This window comes from Nanorana parkeri, unplaced genomic scaffold, assembly GCF_000935625.1.
Source record: "Nanorana parkeri isolate BGI_ZX_2015 unplaced genomic scaffold, ASM93562v1 scaffold1336, whole genome shotgun sequence".
NCBI lineage: Eukaryota > Metazoa > Chordata > Amphibia > Anura > Dicroglossidae > Nanorana > Nanorana parkeri.
The window spans coordinates 248,164-272,723 of NW_017307604.1; the positions used below are offsets into that span (position 1 = coordinate 248,164).

The 24,560-nt window shown below is 44.1% G+C and overlaps 1 protein-coding gene across 1 annotated transcript in view; it reads left to right on the forward strand.

Moving 5' to 3' along the window:
- Positions 1-24,560, forward strand: part of PICK1 (protein interacting with PRKCA 1) — a gene marked incomplete at its 3' end in the record, with an annotated part of 316,855 nt that overhangs the window by 98,634 nt on the left and 193,661 nt on the right. The window contains exons 4-5 of the mRNA XM_018569440.1: positions 14,062-14,128; positions 14,242-14,331. Coding sequence (XP_018424942.1) covers positions 14,062-14,128; positions 14,242-14,331 — 157 coding nt within the window. The remainder of the gene's footprint in view (positions 1-14,061; positions 14,129-14,241; positions 14,332-24,560) is intronic.

Genomic DNA, 24,560 nt, shown 5'->3' on the forward strand with positions numbered 1-24,560 from the left:
TACAAAAATATTTTTAAAGCCTCCTGCCCCTGTTTGCCAAAAACAAGTTGGGTGTGCTTGTAAAGGCTTTTAATGTGTTACCTATGGACAATCTTGGAAACCAAAATGTATTGCTTTTTCACAGAGCGCACAATTTAAGGCTTGACATGTTTGGTATTTGTGCAACCTCATCTTTTATGTTTTACCCAAAAAAAAAGTAGGATCATCTTGTATTTGTGTGGACTAAAATTAGCTTGTGTATTTTTTAATTGAAAATTTGGGTTTGATGGACAGTTGTGCTAATAACATATGACAAAAAATTGTAACCAGTAACATCTCCAGGGTCTCTGCCTTAAGAAAATATGTAATTCTGGGAGTTTTTTTTTTTTTTACTAATCTACAGGCCTAAAATGTGCATTTTAACATATGTTCAAAAGTTGGCTCCGATACTGAAGTTCTTAATCTTCTTGCGGTGGAGGTGAAGGATTCTGCCTCTCAAGCATCCACTCAGGACTTGGCTGCAAACATTTCGACCAAGCTCAAGGACTCTGTTTCAGGCCTCATTAATGCAGTACACACGTTTACAACTAGTGCCACCTGCATCGTTCCTTTCTATGGTCATAAGTGGGGTCCAGTAAAATGTCTGAACCGTCCTAGTTTTTTTTACTATCCCAATTCCAATAAAGTTCGGACACTGCAAAATCTACATAAAAACAGAATACAATTTTCAATTCTCATAAACCCATATTTTATTCACAATATAAAATATATCAAATGTTTAAACTGAGAAAATGTACCATTTTAAGAAAAAAATAAGCTCATTTTTAAATTGATGGAGGCAAAAAAAAAGTTGGGACAATGCAACAAAAAGCTGGCAAAGTAAGTGATACTAACAAGGAAGAGCTAGAAGAACATTTTGCAACTAATTAGGTTAATTAGGTTTTTATAAAAAAGAGCATCTTAATCAGTCAGAGTGTCTCAGGAGGAAAGCTGGGCAGAGGTTCACCAATGTGTCAAACCAAAAATTGTCAAACAATTTCAGAATAATGTTCCTTAATGTAAAATTACAAATACATTAAGTATATCATCATTTACAGTATATAATATAAGATTCAGAGAATGTGGAGAAACGCAATATTGAATGCCTGTGATCTTCGGGCCCTCATTAACCCTTTTGCGGCCATCCGGAACATTTTTCAAATCAGCTGGCCAAATCAGCTGGCCAAGCCATTTTTGCAATTGTTTCCTATTGATTTGATTTTCAACTGCTGGGTTGCTAGCGTTTGTAAAAGACCCCCCAAACCATATATTTTCTGAAAGCGCAGGCCCGGTAGAATAAAAAGATGGTGATACTAAATTTGTAGGACCTGCGATAATTGCGATACATTTAAAAAAAATTATAATTTTGTATTTATTTTTTGACTGTTGGGGGGGCTACGGTGAAATCTCTGGGGTCTAAACACGGCGGAACCGCCATATCACGGCGGCTCCGCCGGGTTCGCAGTGTGTAATCACAGTTCAGCATCTCCTGGTTACCTAGTAACTAGGGGAAGCTGGACTGTCATTACACAGAGAACCTGGCGGCGCCGCTATGATATCACAGCGGCTCCGCCGGGTTCTCAGTGTGTAATGACAGTTCAGTATCTCCTGGTTACCTAGTAACCAGGAGTCCCCCTGCGGTGAAATATCTGGGGTCTAAATAGACCCCTGACATTTCCCTTTTTAAATAGAAATTGAGGAAATTGCAGCCCCAGCACTCAATGAATGGGAAGCAGTCAGTACAGAGGCTTCTCATTCATTCACAAACTAATGACAGTAAAAATATCTTACTATCATTAGTTTATGAATGGGGAGGAGCCTCTGTAGTGAGTGCTAGTCCCCATTCATAAATTCTTGAATGAACAGGCTGTGATGTAAATTACAGCCTGTTCATTCATAACTGGGGACACATAGTACTATGTGTCCCCAGTTATTTACAAACACCGGAGTGATCAGACAATCACTCCGGTGTTTGCTCTGCACAGAGGGATCGTTAAATATCACTGATATTTAACGATCCCCCGTTCGGCCACGCTACAGAGCTGCTGTCATCCAAAAACTGACAGGTTAAAGTTACGCATAAAAAAGAATAAAAAAACAAAACATTTTTTTAAAGTCCCCACCCATACATACACGCATGCAAACATGCGTCAGGGGCACATACGTGCAAGAAAGACGATTGCGCCGCACATGTTACATATTGCCGCGAACGTCGGAGTGAGAGCAATAAGTCTAGGGCCATCAATCACTGATAACACTAAACTTATGAGCGGTAAAAGCTTTTAAAGTGTCGCCTGTGGCCAATTTTGGGTATGGTAGTTTTCTGCGATTTCGCGGGTGCGCGCAATTTTAAAGCTTGACATGCTTGGTGTCTATTTACCCGACGTGACCCGATCTTTTATATCTTACCAAAAAATTGGGTAATAATAAATGTTTCCTAACATAATGTAAAAAAAAACTTATTCTTTTCAAAATTTTCTGTAATTTTTCCTAATTATAGTAAAAAATAAAAACCCCAGTGGTGTTTAAATACCACCAAAAGAAAGCTCTATCTGTCCCCAAAAAATGGTATAAAATTAATTTCAGTACAGCGTTGCATGACGGAATAAACTTCAGTCAAAGTACTGCAGCGCTGAACACTGAAAAATGGCCTGGCCAGGAAGGGAGTCTAAACACCTGGTCTTGAAGTGGTTAAAATGGTCTGTCAGAAAGTGGAAAACTGTATTGTGGTTAGATGAATCGAAATTTGACATTCTTTTTGGCAACCATGTGCTCCGTGTCCTCTGGACTAAAGAGAGGGACATCCTGGCTTGTTAAAAGTGCTCAGTTCGAAAGCCTGCATCTCTGATTGTAAGGTGGTGCATTTGTGTGTATGGAATGTGCAGTTTGCACATCAGGAAAGACATCATCAATGCTGAAAGATATATCCAGATTTTAGAGCAGCGTATGCTCTAAAAGGGAAGGACTTGCATCTTTGAGCAGGACAATGCTAAGCCGCATACTGCATCTTTGATAACAGCATGGCTTCGTAGTAGAAGTCTGGGGGCCTAACTGGCCTGCCTTCAGTCCACACCTTTCACCAATTGAAATTATTTGGCTTATCTTGAAACAAAAAATATGACAAAGACTACCCAGGACTGTAGAGCAGTTAGAATCCTATATATCAGGCAAGAATGGAACAACATCCCTCTGCCAAAACTCCAGCTGGCCTTCTAAGTTCCCAGACATTTACAGAATGTTGTTAAAATAAGAGGGGATGCTACATCGTGGCCCTTTTGAGACGTGTTGCTGCCATCAATTTCAAAATTACCTTATTTTTTTCCTTAAAATTGTAGATTTCCTCAGTTTAAACATTTGATATCTTTTCTATTGTGAATAAAATATGGGTTTGTGAGATTTGCAAATCATTGCATTCTTTTTTTATGTAGAGTTTACATAGTGTCACAACTTTTTTGGAATTGGGGTTGTAGTTTTAGATATGTTTATGTCCACGTCCAAGTGAAAGATATAACACCAACATGTCAGAACCAAATCACTGAGTTGGCAAAAGGATCACCCCCTTGTGTCAGTATTTTGTTGAACCACCTTTTGCTTTAATATCAGCCTTTAGTCTGTTGGGATATGTCTCTACTAACTTTGCACATCGAGACTGTGCAATATTTGCCCGCTCTTCTATACAGAACTGCTCAAGTTTAGTTAAATTTGATGGTGACTATTTGTGGACTGCAGTCTTAGCCATTCCACAGATTATTATTGAAGTTTAAGTTTGGGCTCTGACAAGGACATTCATCCTTTTCTCCTTCAACCATTGTGTGGTCATTTTTGCTCTGTGCTTTGGGTCATTGTCATGTTGGAAGGTAAACCTTCTTCCCAATTACAACTTTCTTGCAGAGGGCAGCAGATTTTTCTCAAGAATGTGACGGTATTTTGCCACATCCAATTTTCCTTCTATCCTGACAAGTGCTTCAGTCCCTGCTGCAGAGAAACACTCCCATAACAGGATATTACGGCCTCCACGTTTTACTGTAGAATTGTTATTTGGATGGCGAGCTGTATTGGATTTCCGACAGAAATATTGTTTGGTGTTGAGGCCATACAATTAAGTTTTAGTCTCCTTTGACCATAACACCTTTTTCCGTGTGGCCTCAGAAGGTGGGTTTTTGCAAAGCTCAGTCGTGACTGCATTTGGCCTTCATTGAGGAGTGGCTTTTTTCTTGCAAGCCACATTTGTGGATAATGTGTGATATTGTTGTCGCATGCACGCAATGACTACTCTTTGTCATAAATTCCTGCAACTGTTTCAGAGTTGCTGTAGCCTCTCTGACCAGTTTCCTGTTGGCTCTTTCCAGTTTGGAGCGGCGTCCTGATCCACGGAGAGTCTGTGTTGTACCAAATGCCTTCCACTTCTTAACATTAGACTTCACTGTGCTTCTAGGCATTGATGATAAAGCCTTGAATTTTTTTTATCCATCTCCTGACTTGTGCCTGTCTATAACTTTATCCCGGAGATCTTTTGACAGTGCCTTGCAAACCCATAGTTGATTGATTGTTTGCTTCAGTTGCACTATCGGGGACTTTTCATGCTGAGCTAATCAAAATGATCACAGCTATGATCATTTGCAGGACTGAGGATCAAATCACCTGTGTGGTGAGAACCAGCCTGTGTGGCAATACACCCGTGTGGCGAGAACCAGATGTCTGACAAATACGTTGGAAAAAGTACCTGCGTGACTGTGAGAGAAACAGTTGGAACTAGTCTGGGAAACAAACAGACAAAGATAGAGGACCAGTAAGTCAAAAAGTCAAGGCGCCTATAGGTGAAAGCCAATAAGCTTAATCTGTGTTTTCGTTGCCAGTACTTTGTATGAAAACCCCTGCGAGAGAAAACCTGTGGGGACTTTTGAGTTTTGGAGAAGGAAGGAGCATCTACAGTGGAGATGTGGCTCTGCGTTCCTTGCAAGATCTGTGTGAGGTTATGCCTGCCAGGAATCGCCATCAGGAAAGTTTTTTTTTGGTTTTTTTTTAAATGCGTCCATACCCTTGTCTGGAATGTGGTCAATTTGGGCATGGTATTGTGATGTGCCCTGTGCTGTGGGGTAATACAGGGGCTGTTTCTGCTGAAAAAAGATGTTCCTGTAAGCCCAGTTTATTGTAGAGAAAAATGTTTGCTGTCTCCCTGGCAACAGTGGAAAAATTCCTGTTGTGCCTGCAAGAAGTGTTAAGGAGCATTTGTTGCCTGTTGTAGTTTCACCCTGTGGTTGTATGGGTGAAAAAGCAAGTGAAAATGAGAAAGAGTCAGAGTCAATAGAGTTGTCTCTACACCATCGCACTCAAGTGAAGTTGGATACGCCTACTGTGGTGGTGGGTAAGACTGTCCTGAATGAGCTGTGTTCTTGGGCTGATATACAGTCATTAGAGAGACTGACTGTAACACTGTGTGTGGAGTGGGAGTATCACCAGTTGGGCAACCCACCAGATATTTTGAGAAAGACTTGCCTCTACATAATGCGTTGTGTAGTGGGGAGGCAATGGTTAAAGATGCATGTGAAAATGTGATGTATTATAATGCAAATGAAAATGTGATGTATTATAATGCAAATGTTTACCTGATGCTTAGTGCTGATGAAGAAGTCAATGCTACTGAGTTAAAAAGTTCAATGCATGTGACTTTTTATACAAATGCTGATTTGAAGCTTAATGCTGATGAGAGGGTTAATATTTAGTAATACGATTATGTTCAAGAGGGAAAGGTCCTACAGCCACACCCATAAAGCAATATGTAGACAAAGGAGACAGTTCCGAAGCCAAAATGCTAAGGGCTGGAAGTCATAGAGGGCCTTTTAGGCAATTATGAACACTTAAAACTGTGTAATAATATATTTTATTAAAGACATTAAAAATACGAAATATATATACATATTGGTGCTCAGCCTAAACTTGGTAAGCATAAACCTCGTATACTCATATATAGAGATGATAAGTTATGATCAGTGAGTCCTTAGTTGGAATCAGTGGACGGTTACTGTTGTGGAAAATCCTCTACGCTTTTCGCCACAGCCATGGCTTCATCAGGAGGAACATATGGCTATAAGGTAGCATAAGGTACCATTAGTAAAATCATAATTCCATTACAACAACATGGTGATTTGGTGTATAAAATATATATTTTATATATATATATAAAACCACTCTCTATATATTGGAAGAGGATCCCAAGGAGTGATGGTTTCTTTATTCTTAATATATATACACTATATTGACAAAAGTATTGGGAAGCTTGCCTTTACACGCACATGAACTTTAATGACATCCCAGTCTTAGTCTGTTGGGTTCAATATTGAGCTGGCCCACACTTTGCAGCTATAACAGCTTCAACTCTTCTGGGTGGGAAGGCTGTCCACAAGGTATAGAAGTGTGTCTATGGGAATGTTTGACATAGACACACTTGTCTATGTCAAAGACAAAGTCAGTTGTCAAGCCTAACTCATAAAACTTGAAATGATAGTTTAAAACAAAAATGGTGATGTATCCAAAATTGTATGACAACTCTTGAAAGTACATTATATGAGAGTTCTTGAACTTTTTTTTGGTTTGTATGTTCTTCATTAAATTGTCAGGTGGCCCATAAAGTCCAAGATTGGGGCAATCATTGAATTTTGCATTATTATTCTGCTTGACCTACTTAAAGGTTCAGGTACAGAATCATGCAATCTCCACTCTAATTCATCCCAAAGGTGTTTTATTGGGTTGAGGTCAGGACTCTGTGCGGGCCAGTCAAGTTCCTCCACCCCAAACTTGCTCATCCATGTCTTTATGGACCTTGCTTTGTGCATTGGTGCACAGTCATGTTGGAGCAGGAAGGGGCCATCTCTAAACTGTTCCCACAAAGTTGGGCGAATTAAATTGTCCAAAATGTCTTGGTGTACTGATGCCTAAAGAGTTCCCTTCACTGGAACTAAGGGGCCAAGCCCAACCCCTGAAACACCATTCTCCTGGCAACCGGCAGAGAACCGGTGGCGTGCTTTATACCACTGCATCCAACGTTTTGCTGATTGGTGATGTAAGGCTAGGATGCAGCTGCTCTGCCATGGAAACCCATTCCATGAAGCTCTCTACGCACTGTTGTTGTGCCAATCTGGAGTCCACACAAAGTTTGGAGGTCTGTAGTTATTGACTCTGCAGACAGTTAGCAACGTCCACTAACAGTTGACCGTGGAATATTTAGGTGTACGTTTAATAAACTGTCAAAGAGTGTGATAAGCAGTGAGAAGGATTTTCTCACCTTAGCAAAGTGAAAAGTCTAGAAAATGCTGTTTAATAACCCGTGATAAGTCAGGTAGCAACTGAAATATCTCACCTTCTCATCCTGGTGATAAGTACAAAGAAAGTAATGGGAATGTTACATGTTTAATAAAGGGAGAAAAGTAGAGAACAGCTTTATCACTGGATAAGTATTGTGAAAAGTACCTTGGATTTAGCACCCTGTTAGACCTGGTGATAAAGGCCTTTTTCTCGAGAAGCACTGAGCAAAGATACAGGAACTTGTCATAAACCTAGTTCCTTTAGGAACCTTCAGGAACAGTTAAAATAAAGCACAGAAGGCTATTTCTAAAAAGATTAAATCTGCCCTAAGAACACCACGGGAAAGACTGCTACAGTACAAGGAGAAGAAAAAATTTCACGGATGGACTTATTGCATACGTGGCAACCTATCATGGTACCACACTTGAATTCACTGAGCTCTTGAGAGCGACCCGTTCTTTCACAAATGTTTGTAGAAGCAGTCTGCATGCCTAGGTGCTTGATTTTATACACCTGTGGCCATGGAGGTGATTGGAACACCTATATTTGCCAATACAGTGTGAACGCACATCAGATGTGCTATTGCACGCAGGTGAGGGCGAACAGATGGCTATACAATGTGAACCGGAAGAGAAAGACGGGGAAAGAGGTCAACAGTTCACAGGGCAACCCAAAACGACCAAATAATGATAAACCTAAGGACACCTGCAATCCTCTCCTCTACCACAGTGTTGAGTGGGGGAGGGCGGAGTTTTCTCCTGCCTGAGTTCAGCTGAAGAGATGCAGTGGCATGCGAGCATGATTTTCACTGCTTCTTGGACTGCTGACAGGTAAGAAAGGGGGGGGGAGGAGGTCCAGCTGACAGGGACTACAGCCTCTGTTCTCCTGATATCCACTGAGCTGCAGGAGCCATTAACACTGGCCGCAGCTAATTCATATGGTAATTACGGGATTTGCATATTAATTAGGTGCTCTATTCATATGCAAATTGTCCTTACCACGCCAAGGCAACTGAGTGAGGGAGGAGTGAAGTCCCAAAGTTGTAGAGTAGAGAAAGCAGGGTTAGGGCTCAGGGGCGTCCCGCGGTTGGACCAGGTGACATCCTGCAGTGTCGGCATCGCGCGTGACGTCACCTTGCGCATGCACGATTAAATCATCGTGCATGCGCAACCATCTGATTGATGCCCGCCGGTTGCCATCTTGGTGGTAGACGCCGGCAGAGATGAGGGGACGCTCACCCGGCAGGATGAGGTATTTCGCCAGGTCCCCTTCTCTCCCCTGACACTGTTGGGCTCTCTGTCCATGACCAGTCATTTTGGTGTCACCCCTGCAATGGTGACACCCAGTTGCGGGACGCACCCCCCTTGTGATGCCACTCTTAGGGCTTGTTCACACCATATACTGTGCATTCCAGTGTGGTTAGCTGCTGGAACGCACTGTGTCGCATAGTAAACTCCCCTGTGCGTGCTGAGGCGGGAAGGGGCGTGGTGGTGCATTGAAGTCAATGGTAATGAAGCCACACCTCCTGCCCGCAGTGTGATCACCTGCGCTAGAACGCGTGGCACATCAGTGCTTGTGTTGCAGTCCAGTACGATTGGAAAAAATTATGCTTGCACAATTTTTTCTGATCGCACTGGACCGGAACGCGGGCATTTATTGTGCCACGTGTTCCGGTGCGGGCGATCGCACTGCGGGCAGGGGAGCGTGGCTGCAGTACCATGGACTTGAATACACCGCCAACCCACACTGCCATCCACTCTATGCACCCACCCACTTTGTGCATTCACCCATAGTGCCAATCAATTCTGTGCACCCACAGCTCCCATCTACTCTGCATCGACAATGCTCATACTGTGCACCCACAATGCACCCACTTTGTAACCTCACTTTTTCCAGCTCCACTGGTGTAACTGTTATTTTAAGTTATATTTACACTGCCACACCAAAGAAATTAGTTAAAGTGGGTTCAATTGCAACTGTGTAATCCGTCTGTGGTGCGGCAGTGTAATTATAACTTAAAATAACAAACACTGCCATACCAGTGAAGCTGGTAAAAGTGGAGTTACAAATTATAAACCCCAGTGTTATTTTAAGTTATAATTATAAGCCCCCATGTGTAATTGCAAATCCCATATTTCCCGCTTTATTGGTGGCACTGTTAAAGAATTAGGCCTCGTTACACAGGACATTCTGGCATTTCTGCAGCATAAACATGTATGTTCTTGCGACAGGAATGTCAGGTGTCCCGCTTAAATGTGGCTGCTGTACCCACTGAAGTTAATAAGCAGGGGACAGTGGCCATATCTGTAAGCGGCAGTCTGCCCACAATGTACGTGATATGATTAAATGCAGTTTTGAATAGATCACTGTCCCTGGACTACATATCCTGCGTTCAGGGACAGGGATCTATTGCAAACTGAATTTAATCGTATTATATGATAATATATGCTTTAGTTCAAGCACCAGAGGGGGGTGCAGGTTGGGGGGGCCCTATACAAAATTTTGCTATGGGGCCACGAGCTGCCATTTGTAAGGAGCACACGGAGCTCCTGGAATTTGTACATCTCTGTTTTAATGTATGATTTTCTTTTTATAAATATAAATAAAGGGATGCACCGATACCATTTTTGCAAGTACTTAAAAGTACAAGTACTGATACATTTATGTTTGTCATGTGACAGTTTTTCGAAAACAATATCGACTAATGATTTCAGGACAGTGGTGGAGTGCCAGAGCTAGGTACAAGCTGCAACCGCTACAACCCTGGTAGTTCTCATGAAAATGCCAAGTATCAGCACTGATACTCAAAGTATCGGTGAATCCCTAATTTTAAAGATATGGGTAAAGGTCCGCTTGAGAGGAACCATTCCTTGACCGTTGGTGGTTGGGGTGATTTCCAACGCCGAGGAATCACAGTTTTCGCTGCATTCAGCAAGTGGATGGCCAAGGAGTGTTTGGATAGGTGGGGGCGGTAAAGTGGTATAAGAGGAAAGATGCCGGGGAGAACTCAAGGGAGATACCAGTAATGGTCCTCAGTATGGCGTGCACCTCTGTCCAAAAGGGGGAGATGAGCGGGCATGACCATCATATGTGGAGGAGTGTCCCCTCCGCCTATGAGCATCACCAACAAGTATAAGGAGTGTCTGGAAAGATGCGGTGGAGTACAGCTGACATTTTATACCACCGTGAGCGAAGTTTGTAATTGGTTTCCTGAATTTGAACATTTAAGGAACTAGTTAGTAGCAAAACATTTATTATTTTCCAGTCCTGTGGGAGAATGGTGGTATTCAGGTCCTTTTCCCAAGCCCGAGTGGAGGGTGTAGGTGGGAGGGAGGAGGAATCGTTCAGTAAGGCGTAAATAGTGGCGATCGCATGTGTAACCCTTTGGGAAGAAGTACATAGTGTTTCGAAAGGGGTTAAGGGGCGTGTGAAGGCGTACCGAGTTCCTTGGGGGTTAAGAAAATGGCGAAGTTGTAGATAAGTCCACATATGTATAGGGTGTGCCGAGTTCTGGGAGTTCAGATTGGAGAGGTCTCGAAACTCTCCCTGTCGGTTAAAGAATATTGTTGCAGTTGGGGCAGCTTCTGGGGACCAACGGTGGAGGAAAAAGCTGTGGAAACCTGGGGGGAAGGCTGGGTCCGTAGCTGATGCAGTTAAAGACAAACAACACATGCTTTGAAGCCCCGGTGGGGGTGAAATGCGTCCATGGTGCAATAAAATTATGACAATACTTTGAATTAAGTAAAAACCATATGCAATCACAGCGGTTGACAGTATAAGAGTGTATTGCAAGTCTCAGAAGATAGTCCAATGGCTGCAGCTGTCTTGCAGTCTAGCAACTGTCTAGCTGCATCTAGCAGTCTGGAATTCTGAACTGAAATACCTGTGATATTTCTGGGAACTGTAGTAGTATAGGAACAGACCACATTGTCCATTGAATTCGAATACTTCAGACTTTATTGAAATTCACAGCAAATCCAGTATAACAGTGAATAAAAGTGTAACAGCAAATACCAGCACCGCAAATGCCCTACCAGCTACAACCAGCTATACACTTTTATTCACCTTTATACCGGATTTGCTGTGAATTTCAATAAAGTTTTAAGTATTGGAATTCTCTGGACAGTGCGGTCTGTTCGTATACTACTACATTCCAAGATGGAGACGCACCTATTAGACCAGCACCTGGGGAGTCCTGATGGCGGCTAAGGAATTGGAGCGGTGAGATTTCCTTTGGCTCGACATTTCTGGGAACTGGTTTCACCTTCTCTTGCTGCAGTGACTCGGGTCAGTGTGAACTTATTTTGGGAAATTGTCCCCATCATTAGCCTTGTGCTTAGTAATGTGCTGATGGCAAGGCTGTTGAAGGGGCAATGCAAAGAAACGCTACAGGACACAGTAGTGACATATGGGTTAGCGGGAGAAACCACTGAACGCAATGCAGGAGATTAACATTCCAAAAGTGCCTGTTTGTAAAGAAAACATCAGTTTGCAATTTATTATTATCAGCCATTCAACTGTTGGCAACAGGAAAGGCAGATATTTACTTTCTTATTTGCAGGTACATCTTTTTCACATATTTTTCAGCAGCAGTAGCATGAAGATAAGTTAATATTGATTATTTTTTTAGACCCTTGCATAAACCCAATTGTGAATGGTTCTTTTTAACTTATCCTTTGCTCTGGCTGTTGTGTGTTTTACACAGCTTTTAGCTCAGGCTCAGTCCACCCAAATGGGAGTGGGAGAGAGTAGGAACCCCCTCATGATGACCACAGCAGGCATGCTGACTGGTGCGTCATTCACTGTACTTTCACCAGTAGAGTCCCTGAGAGATATAATAAATAAGTGGTTTAGCTTTCCAGTATCTGTGAAAAACGTAAATATGGTTTGGAGTTAACCAACCCAGCCATAGTTTGTTTGTGAAACACATTTTAATTAGAGCTGCAGCTAACTATTATTTTCATAATCGATTAGTTAGCCGATTATTAAGTTTGATTAATCGGATTTTAAAAAAAAAGTCTCCAGTGATGGACTACTAGTTTGAAATAAGTAGTGTTCAACCACGCTAAATCTGAAAAAGTACACCTAAAATATTTTGTCCGTAATATTAAACATTTAAGTTAAACAATTTTAAGTGGGCAACCTTTGCTCAAATTTATGTCTGTCGGGAGGTCTCTAATGCAGCAGCTGTTCAGGCAGCTAACTACTCAATAACTGCTCATAGGGTGCTAAAACCTTATTAGAGGGATCTTGTCCCCATGATTTCCCAGCTAAATGTACCAATGAGTACAGTAAAATGCTTACTGTCAGAGTTTTTATTTGCAAAAATGATCCAGGTGTTTTTAGGATGCATGCTTTTTTCAATATCACTGGAGAATTCAACACTACCGAAAATTGAATCCCTAGCACTTGCTATCCCTCGGTCATGGACCTTTGGGAAGTCTGATTTGACGAGGACGGCCTCTCTTGCCCAGAGTGCGCATGTTTACGCAAAGACGCACAACCTGGCAAAGCTCCATGGGCAAAACCAGGCGCATGCACAGACCACCGAGCATGAACTCTGATTCTGACTTCCTGACACCCTCACTGCAATTCCTTATCCATCCCACTATATCAGTTGCCTCTCATGTGCCTCTCTTCCTGCTACACACAGCTAATTCTAATTTGCATTAGATTAGAACTTTCACTAGTCTAAGGCCCCATGAACGCTTGTGCATGACAGCAATTCATTTAAAGGGGACCATCAGGGGAACTGCTCTGACATAAGTTAATGGTTGCTAAAGCGACTATGAGCTTATAGCAGAACGGTAAATGCCACCGACGTAAGGCATACTGACCTGGCAGTATGGGAACAGTTTTGTTCCGCCTTACATCGGTGGCAGGGAAAGGGTTAAAACATTACATTTTTGTGCTTGCTTCAATTTTTTTGCAGGCAACTTCACACCTCACATAATGGTTCACTTTGTGGTACACTGAGGTGTGTTTTATCACTTATGTTCTGGGTGCCATTTAAAATTAATGGCACCACAACACACTGACGCATGTATAGCAATATTATATTTTAGGACAGACAGGGTAACTTGCAAAGCACCACAAGATATCTGCTTTTTGTGGAAATGCTAGTAGTAGAGTAGAATTATCGCCTTTTATACACTCTCCGGACCAAAAAAAAGTCTCACACTCTAATATTTCCTTGACCGCCTTTAGCTTAAATTACGGAGAGATCTTGTAGTGATGGGAGAGTTGGACCACTGTGTTAATTTGCAGCACATTTGAAAGATTCTCAATGGGGTTCTGTACTCTGTGTTGGCCAGGCCATGTGGGAAAATGATGTCTCATGCTCCCTAAACCACTCTTTCACAATATGAGCCCGATGAATCCTGGTATTGTCATCTTGGAATATGCCTATGCCATAAGGAAGAAAAAATTAATTCATGGAAAAACCTGGTTATTCAGTATATACAAGTGGGCAGTTGACCTCATATTTTGGGGGACATAACGTTGCTGAACCTAGACCAGGCCAACTAAAGCAACTCCGGAAATAGTGCCCTCACAAGCATGTGACTTTTGTTTGGCCAGATAGTGCACTTCAATGTATTGTTTGGGATTCTGCTATTAGAAATAGCTGCTGTAAACCTATTTTCAGCTTGACAATGACATCAAAAGTCAATCATTAAGTTGTTTATTAAGGTTATAAAAGAAAAATATGTGGACTAAAGCTGCTTCTGCTGTCTTTATCAGGGGGAAGTAACCATTCACTACAACAAGCTTCAAGCTGACCCTAAGCAGGGGAAGTCTTTGGATATTGGTAAGAATTTTATTTTATAAATGTATGCTTATTTTAAATTTCTTAAGCTTTGTAGTACATTGCTGGTATTAGACTTTTGGCTTATGTGAGTGTTTTGCTTTTTTTTACCCCAGTTCTGAAAAAGGTGAAGCATCGCCTGGTGGAGAACATGAGCTCAGGCACTGCTGATGCCCTTGGTTTAAGTCGTGCCATCCTGTGCAATGGTAACAATTTTCAGCATATTTCTATTTATCTGAGCCAGTGCCAAAAGTAACAATTGAGCCAATTATAGTGTGCAGCTGTTTGTTTTTTTCCCCCTTACATTTCTGAGTACACTAGGGCTGAATGATAGCAGCTTTTATGGCCAAAGTAATCCAATATATACACCAATCAGCCATAACATTGTGATCACCTGCCTAATATTCAGTAGGTCACCCTCTCTAGGTCACCCTTTTCCTCTAAAACAGCCCTGACCCATGGAAGCATGTACTCCACTAGATCTCTGAAGGTATGCGGTGGTACCTGGCACCAAGCCCACAGTACCAGATATTTTAAGTCCTGTAAGTTGCAAATTGAGGGTCTCCATAGATGGGACTTGTTTATCTTCTGTTAATTGAAAGACACAGGAAACAGATCGAAGATCATGTACCACAGGGTAATATTGCTACCTGCAGGAGAAGGATGCTAGGCATAAAACAAAAGACAGACAGCCTAGGGGCTGCCTCTGCTGGTAGCCAAACCCCCTCCTGCTGACAAGTCTCCATTTTTTTGCCCAGCTTCAGGAGCAAGGAGCTGAGAATTTTTCTCTGGATTTCTTTTCTGTTTTTCCTCTTTTTTCGCTGTATCTTCAAGCAAGTGTCCAGGGCGACATGCTGGATGATCGTAGATCCTTGTAGTCTTCCCTGTGCAACCGGCGAGCGCATGCAGATTCTGCCACGGTGAGTCGGCTGCGAGGACTCTGTTCTCACAGAGTGTCTTGTGGGTTCGTCCCAGTGGTGTGCATATGACTGGGGGTCTCGGCCTCCCATTCACAGTACTCTGCACCGACTGGCGGCGCCTCAACTGCCATCGCTGGTGTTCCCGCCCTCCCTGCACGCCTTGCCTGCTGTGCTCTGCTTTCTGGGGTTGTCAGGGAGCTCCCTGGGGTCGTCACCCCCCTCGAGTGCTGGAGGTGGTCGCTGTCTCTGGGGGTTTGTGGCGGGCAGCTTGGTATGAAGCTTTTGGGGCCCTGTTACTGTCGGGCTCCGGGTGTAGGCGGATTGCCTGTGTGGCTGTTTCGGCTGGCCTGTGTGACAGACAGCTGGGACTTTAGGGGCTCAAGGACGTGGACCATGCTGGGGGTCGTGAGTACTGCTGGGGTCCCCCTCTGCTGCAGTCCCAGTGGTTTCTTGGGGTGGTTGGTGTCAGTGTGGGCGGTGTGCCATGGACCGCAGGCACAAGACATCTCCGGTACCTTGTGAGGGTTGCGGGATTACTAATGAGGATGCTTCCTACTCCCCTCTATGTGTGGCCTGTACGGCTGCTCCCCTTTCCCAGTCACCATTGCCACCCTCGGGATCCTCTTTGGGGTTGGTCAGTACTGCGGATACGGCGTAGTCTTTGGGAGTTTTTCCATCCGCTATGGACCGTTCTGTGACTCTCATTGAACGCGCTTTGATGCAGAGGCCTTCTAAGAAGCGTACTCTGCCTTCGCCTTCTTCTGCCCTTTTGGAGGAGTCGGAAGGGGAAGTGGAGGTTTCTGCGGCATCGGCTCGTCCTGATCCTGGGAACTCTTCACAGCAGAATTTGGGGAGTGAGAACAAGTCGTCTGCCTCCCTTATGGTCCAGGAGCACGAATTGGTTTCGGCCCTGATTCCTTCAGTCAGGGAGACGCTCAAGTTTAAGGATGCTCCGCATTCTTCTGAGCTGCCCCAGTTCAATTTAGAATGCATACGAGTAGCCATTCCACTAAGGTCTTCCCTTACATCTCCTTCTTTGATGACTTAATTTACAAGAGTAGAAGGGCCCGACCAAGTTTTTTTCGATGCCTAACCATTTCTCTGTTCGCTATCCTTTTGAGTATTCTTTTTTTTTTAACTAAGTGGGCATATCCTCCATTGGTGGATCCCCCGGTCTCACGCCTGGACAAGGCTACTGTTATCCCGGTGGAGGATTCTCCTTTACAGGATCCCACCCATAGGAAGGCGGAGGCTGTTTCGCGGACTATGTATTCCGTCTTGAGATCTCTCATGCGTCCGATTTTGGCCTTTTACATGCTGGTTTGTGAGTGTGCCATGACACCTTTCTACTGTTTTACTGTTCAAAGCCCATTTCGTGTGCACCTTACTGTATGGCTGGTGACGAATTGTTGAGTGCGTTTGTCATTTGTTTTGCTTGACCGATTTTGGCCTCTGCCCTGGTCTCTCAGATTCTGACGCAATGGGCAAAAATGTTGCACCAGGGCCTGGCCAATGAGCATGTTTCTCCAACCTATGTTGAACTGGTAGAACAGTTAGTGCAGGGCCTGAAGTATGTTTGCTACTCAGCGCTGGATGCTGTGCCGTTGGTGTCCAAGCTGTCAGTGGCTTTGACTTAAGTGCTGGTCGGCTGTTCAGACTTCAAAGAAGGCTCTGACGGAACTTCCCTTTACAGTGGATCGATTGTTTGGCGCTACGCTGGATTAGATCATTAAGGATCTGATGGGCGGTAAGAGTACTTTATTGCTTCAGGCTAGGAACAGCGTCAGAAGCACGGCCTTTCCTTTTCTGCTTTTCCGGCCCTCTACGCCCACGGAGAATGTTGGTAAGTTCTCAAAGCCTTCTCCTTCCTCGGCTGCCAAGTGTCCTTCGCAGCCCAAGTCTTCCAAGCCCTCTTCCACATGAAGATCAGCCCCCATCTCTGGTCTCCAGGGGGGCAAGCTGGTTTCTCTGGGCTACAAGATAGAATTTCTGACTCGCGCTAAGGACATGTTTTTTCCTTCATTCTGACTTGTGCGGCTTCCCACACCTGCTGACACACAGTACAGGGTGTGACTAGGGGCTGGCTAAGTACACTGAACAGCGGCAGGCCACTCTCCTAACGCTACTAACAGCTTTCCTGCACGGACAGCGGTTTTCTGCATCGGATCTGTTTTACTATTACATGGCCTCCACTATACAACAACTAAATAACAAAAATATAAAAGATGATTTAGATACCCAAGCTCTAAAAGAGGAGAATCAAGGAGAACCCCTAGAAGATCCTCCCACGAGGAATACCCCTTTAAAACTGAAATCCAAAACAATGCCGACTCTGACAAATAATAGACACATTGCCCTTTTTAAGGACCTTGTTCAGAAAGACTTAAAAGAGACAACTTGGGATATTAAAGGGCAGGATAATCTAAGCCCCATGGAAAGGAAGGCCCTCAAAGAACTGAAAGATATACCCGGACTGATTATAAAAAAAGTGACAAAGGAAGGAACGTGGTTTTGATGACAGAAATTATGTATGTTACGGAAGCCAAACGCCTTTTGAATGATAAAGAAACTTATGAAAGACTCGATAGTTCCCCCTTTAAAAGATTAGTCTGCGATTATAATTACAAAATCGAGATGGCAAGAGATGTGGGATTATTATCAAGAAAGGAGTCTGGCTTCCTTAAAACAAATACATTTAACACACCTACGTTCTATATTATCCCAAAGATTCATAAAAAAAATCCACCTGGGAGACCTATAGTGTCAGCGGTGGGAGGGCCCCTGGAAAACTTGGGCAAGTACCTAGATCACCTCCTAAAAGAAATGGTCTTTAAACTACCTTCATTTGTTAAAGATACAGGGGACATACTAAATAAAATTGAAAGTCTAAAGATAGAAAGTGAGGCCATACTTGTGGGAGTGGATGTGGAGTCACTGTACACATCCATCCAACATGAATGGGGCCTAAAAGCAGTCAGGTATTTCTTAGACCTGAGCTATCCAGAAATGGCGGCACAAAACGAGTTCCTCATAGAGATGTTAGAATTTGCCCTTTTAAATAATTCCAGTTTTCCAGATCATATTATAAACAACTTAAAGGGGCCTCTATGGGAGCCCCATGGGCACCCGCCTACGCATGTTTACACCTTGGATTCTGGGAAATGGAGGTGGTCTATGGTCACCATTTATACCTGAGCCATGCTAAAACATGGCTCAGGTATATAGACGATGTGCTGATGGTATGGCAGGGCCTCGAAAATCAGTTAAAAGAATTTATTTCAGAATTGAACGTCAATAATAGAAATTTAAGACTGACGTTCAATTCCAGTGATCAGGAAATCCCATTTTTGGACCTATTGATTAGGTTTTGGATGGGGAGACTGACCACAAGAACTTACAGAAAGGAGACCGCAGCCAACACACTTCTTCATGCGAGTAGCCATCACCCCCTGTCACTCAAGCAAGGAATTCCCACAGGACAGTTCCTGAGAATTAAAAGGAACTGCACTGAACATAAAGATTATGTAATGGAGTCTAGATCCCTATACAATCATTTTAGACAGAGGGGATATTCACACAGAACCCTCCGAACAAGTAAAACAAAAGTAGGAAAGAAAAATAGGGCAGAGATCTTAAGGGGTAAAAACAGCAAGGAGGGAGAACCGAAAGAAAAGGTAGTTAATCATGTGAGAATGATCACGCAATATGGGTCAAGCTGGCCAAAGCTGAGACGAATCTTTGCAAAACATTGGCATGTTACATAGCTACATAGTATTTGAGGTTGAATAAAGACATTAGTCCATCAAGTCCAACCTATTAGGATCTCATTCTAGGAGTAATTAATGTTGTAATGTCTAAGTCCGTGTTGATTACCCTCCCAATTTTGTTGTCATCCGCAAACACGGAAATATCGCTGTTAACACCCTCCCCGACATTGGGACATTCATCCCAAAGAGTGTCTGTGCTGAAAAGACTTCTAATGCGGCACCTAGCTCTCTGGGGGAGGGGACACACTGAACTCTAATCTGATCCTGTCAGCTATAAACTCTGTGTGCTTCCTTCAATAAAGCAGATCTTGGTTTCCACCTCAACATTGGTGTTGTCTAATGATTGAGGGGTTAGCGTTCTGTCCTAATATATTGGTTCTGTCCAATAATTAGGCAGGTTTGGGCTGATGACACTGGGATTCGGGTTCCAGCGGAAAGGCAGCTGATTTCTGACGGAGGTACCCAGTCGGGGTACCAGGCGGTCCGTCACACCCCTGTGTGTTGAATGCATTCGGTTTGAAAGAATAGACAGTTGGCATGCATTTTTTATAAAAACTTAGCTCTCATTAACATTCCATCATGAAACATACATTCTGGATGTAATTACCTAGCAGGTGTGAAAGGGCTATTTAAGATAACCATCCACCAGCCATCCATAAGGTTCTGACGAAGCTCCGATGGGCGGGGCGAAACGCGTCCACCCTTGAGTGTATGATACACACACTATGTGACCGGCACAGACGGCAGCTTCCTTACGGATTTTTTTGATCCCCGAACAACGATGATGGAAAACTATATGCCTCTCTGAGCTATGAACTAGATCAAAATTCCCCAAAAACCTTCCTGAAGTAACCGCGGACCCTGGGACCTGAAATAGCCACCGATAAATCAATTACCGGCGGCAGTGCTGAACCACAGGACTTCCCAGATCCACAAAGGAGGGGTACGAGACAACTAACTGTGAGTACGGCCGATCACCCAATAGTACTAAATGGTCTTGCACAGGTCTCCCCCTTGAATAAATCTAACATCAGGAGAAACTTACTGCTATGGGAAAGTTTGAATAACTCAGAAAGTAAAGTGAATGATACTTCTTAGAAAACAGATCTACGAAAGGTGTTGGCACACGGAGGCTAATTAATATATACATGATCCCAGTGGATTATACCATCCTCAAGCCGCATTAATCATAGAGACTTCCTTTCCCTAAGAATCAACAAACAGATTCCACCTATTATATTCTCGGATGTATCACTTGCAAGAAAAACTGGTTACGGTTACATCTCAGAGTAGATCTGTAACATTCATTTCTGTGATGCAATATCATCGCCTAGTAGGGGCATAATTAACTACAGGAACCAGGTGTTGAATTGGGAGTAAGATTTTTTTGCCGTAGATTGTGTGGGGTCCATAGGATGAATGAATGTATGAGTGCTATATAGCGTTGTTCTTTTACGAAACTATTGAGAAGCAGTGTGATTTGGTACGGTAAATTGATGTTTTTGTATCATAATAAAGTTTATACTTCTATAAGAAATCACTGGTCTCGGTCTATTCAGTAACCACTTCTCACAGCACTTCCTACTTGGAACACTGTTACCCCTTTTTTTGCCTCCACTATACATCCTTGAGGTATTTATCTTTTACGCTTTTGACCATGGAGCATAGTAATGTTTTCATTAGGGGTTTCTGTTCTCTGCTTCATTCTGCATTACATTTCTGATTTTATAAAATTTTGGCGGGAGTATGGCATCACTATGACGTCACAGGGCACTGCGGTAGGTCTGTATTTACTAGTTGCAGTGTATATATTGCGGTGTTTTCATTTGCATTTCCATCACTTTTTCTGCCTGATTAAGGGTATCCTGTGAAGTCCCGAAACGTTTCACTGAGTGTATTTTGATATGCGGCATGTATTTTAATAAATAGGCGTACTTGATTTGCTTATTGGAGTGCCAGTGTCCATTCTTCTATCTAGGTTTTTTCCTTTGAACATGTGCCTCTCTCTTCACCAACGGATCGCGGACCTCTTGTCCCGGGGTGATAGTTACGGTGCCCTCCTCAGAGAGGTTCAAAGGATTTTATTCAAATCTGATTACTGTGCCCAAAAAACGGGGGGTTCAGCCCATCTTGGACCTCAAACAATTGAACACCTTTGTGTGGGCCCGCAGGTTTCAAATGGAGTCTTAGGTCTGTGGTGGCGTCTCTCCATCAGGGGGACCTTCTGGTTCAATCGACATCAAGGATGCCTATCTACATGTCCCAATTTGTCACTCCCATCAGCGTAATCTTCGGTTTGTGGCTCTGCCTTTTGGTCTGATGTCGGCCCCCTGAAAGTTCACCAAGGTGTTGGCCCCGGTCCTGGTGTTGTGCTGTTGGGGAATCTTGATTTGTGAGGTACCTGGACAACCTCTTGAAGACAGAGTTGCATTCATCCTTGGTGGCGGATATTGCGGTTACCGTACCGTCCTTGGAGAAGTTCGGATAGATTCTGAACTTTTTCTCCAGGATTGTAAGGAAAGATTCGGGATCAGAAGCTCCAACGAGGACACTGGTATTGGGACAGTTTTCATCGGGACGTGTAGGAAGACGGTCCCTATGAGTACTCTCCAGGCTCCCACCGATGCAAGGATGGGGGGTGATGGATTTTGGATGGGGGTGGATTCCCAGGCACGGGACAATAGGTAGCGAAGCATGTCGTTACCAGGGACCATATCTCTTTCTATGTCTAACCATTGTTTATCGGGGGGTGGGGTGAACCAACTTTTGAGTTGAGTCAATAATGTGGCTAGGTAGTAGTCTGTAAAGTCGACATATCCCATACCCCCTACTGACCTGTGTTTGATGAGTAGCGAATGGGAACTCCTGGCTCTCTTACCCTGCCACACGAAGACTTTGAGGCAGGACTGCAGGGCTGTCAAGTACCAACGGGGGATCACGATAGGCAATGTACGAAAAAGATATAAGAGTTGGGGCAGAAATATCATTTTAAACGATGCCAGTCTCGCGGACCATGACAGGGTCTTCTTACCCAGATCCACCAGCTCCTTCCTAAGCTTCTCCAAAAATGGGGGAAAATTATGTTGGAACAGCTCAGATGTAGAGCTGGGTATGGTGACTCCCAGGTACACAATGCCCGGTTCAGGCCAGTGATATTGCGATTGGGCCTTTATGGCCTCTATGGTCTCCGCATCCATCCCCAGATTCAAGATTTGAGATTTGGCAACATTTATCTTGTAATATGACACAGAGGCATATGAGTGAATAACACATGGAACTTCCCGCAGGGAAGACACCGGATTCGTTAACATTAGTAGGACATCGTCCGCGAACAGGTTGATCTTGTGGGAGTGGTGGGCTACTGTGATTACAGTTATCTGCGGGTTCATCCTAATCGATTCAGCGAAGGGCTCTATAGATAAATTGAATATTAGGGGCGAAAGGGGACACCCCTGACTAGTCCCATTTGTAATTTGGAACGGGCTCGACAGGGTGCCAGACGTGAACACCTGGGCTGACGGGCACGAGTAAAGGGCTGTTATAGCTGAAAAGATGTGGCCTATAAATCCAAATTTGGTCAAAACCTGGCGTAAGTATGACCAGTGGACCCTGTCGAACGCCTTCTTCGCATCTAGCGCCAGAAGCAGAGAAGGGACTCCAGAGGCCCTCGCCCTATGTATGATATTTATTACTTGTCTCATGACATCAGGAGCCTCACGTCCCTTAGTGAACCCTGTTTGGTCATGTTTGACCAGCGTCGGGAGTATATCAGTCAGGCGTTGTGCCAGAAGTTTGGCATATATTTTAAGGTCACAGTTTAGCAGGGAAATGGGGCGAAAATTTTGGGGGGAATCCGGTGTCTTACCTGGTTTAGGTATAGTCACAATGAGGGCTTTCAACATCTCTGGAGGAAAAGACCCCCGGGCAGCAGCAGCGTCGAACACCTTCAATAAAAATGGAGTCAGGATTGTTTGGAAAATCTGGTAATATTCGTTGGACAACCCGTCCGGGCCTGGAGATTTACCCTTTGGCATAGTTTTAATAGTGTTAGCTATTTCGGTATGGGAGAAAGGAGCATTGACCCGAGCAAGCTGAGATTCCGTGAGGTGAGGCAGGTGAAGGGATTTTAAATACAACTCTATGTCCGAGGACGTGGGTTGTGGGATCGAGGTGTCATCCTTGAGTTTGTACAGTTTGCTATAGTACAAGCTAAAGGAGTCAGCTATGTCTTGAGGGTGCCACACCTTATGGTTAGAGACTGGGTGGAATAAGTACAGTATCTTGGATGCAGTCTACGGGCTAAGAGTTTACAGGCTCTGTTGCCGCAGGAATAGAAGTGAGCCGTGAACTTAAAAGAGCTTGCCTCGAACTGGTCTGTCAAAAGCAGTCTCAGTTTGAATCTCAGCTTGTTTAGGGTGAGGAGGTGTTGTGGGTTGGGGCTGGATTTGTTTTGGGTATCTAAGGACCGAATTTGGGTTAGAAGGTGGTCGATTCTCTGCTTACCTATTCTCCGCGCTCTGGCTCCGATCTTCATAAGGAGGCCCGGATGTAGGATTTATGCGCATTCCATAGGTTGAACGGGTCAGGGGAGGTCGGTGTGTTGATCTCAAAAAAGTCCTGTAGATCTTTCGTTATCCTCAGAATGTTCTCGGGTTTGCGGAGCAAGGATACATTGTTGCGCCATACATATGTTGATGTGTAGGGTTGGGTCCCTGAAAGGCGGATGGTGATCGGAGCGTGGTCAGACCATGTAATGTCGTGAATCGTAGAACGCAGTATTCTGGCAAGAAGTCCTCTGTCCACTGCGAATAGGTCAATCCTGGAGTAAGAGTTATGAGCTGATGAGTGGAATGTGAAGTATTTTTCTGAGGCATGTTGGCACCTCCATACGTCGAACAGGTTCTCTTTATGGAGCCAGGGCTGAAGCGAGGGGAGGGTGCGATTGGAGGGCTTGGTAGAGTCAAGCTGACGATCAGGTACGAGGTTAAAGTCTCCAGCGACTAGGAGAGAGCCTTTCTGTATAGAGGACGTCTTCTTGAGGACCTTGGTCAGAAACCGTGGTTGGTGCGTGTTGGGTGCGTATATGTTGACAATGGTGTAGTGCACCGAGTTGATGGAGCAGACCAAAATAATGTAGCGCCCCGCCACATCGATCACAGAGTCAAGAAGCAAGAAGGAGACAGTGTTCTTGATTGCCATCATCACTCCAGCCTTCTTCCGCAGCCCATTGGCACACAAGATGTGAGGAAATAATTTGTGGGAGCACTGTGGGGGCAAGTCGGTGCTAAAGTGGGTTTCTTGAACGCAGAGGATGTCCGCTTCCAGGGATATTGCTTCTTTCCATAGAGACCTCCTTTTGGCCGGGTGGTTCAGGCCTTTGGCGTTGAGAGAAAGAAGTGTAAGGCTCATAGTTTCCGGCAGTGGCTGAGGATGTCCAGGTCAGTTGTCGTCTGCCAAAGGAGGAAGTGGTAGGTCTTCCGATGTGTCTAATCTGAGGCAGGTAGCAAAGGCACGTAGTGGCAAGTAGGACAAAAAGAAGAAAAACAAAAACAAACCAGTACAGTTTGTGGAGCACTAGTTCCGTAAAAATAAGCGTTTCCAACGATGGAACAAAAGGCAGTAACCGGTACTGTGCAGTGGTGGGGGTTAGAGTGTGTGGCCATTACAGACGGCGGATCTGAGGTAGAAAGGGCCCTCCCGGCCCCTCAAGTCTGTGGGGTGGATTTGCGTTTCCGAGCCACCAGGTTC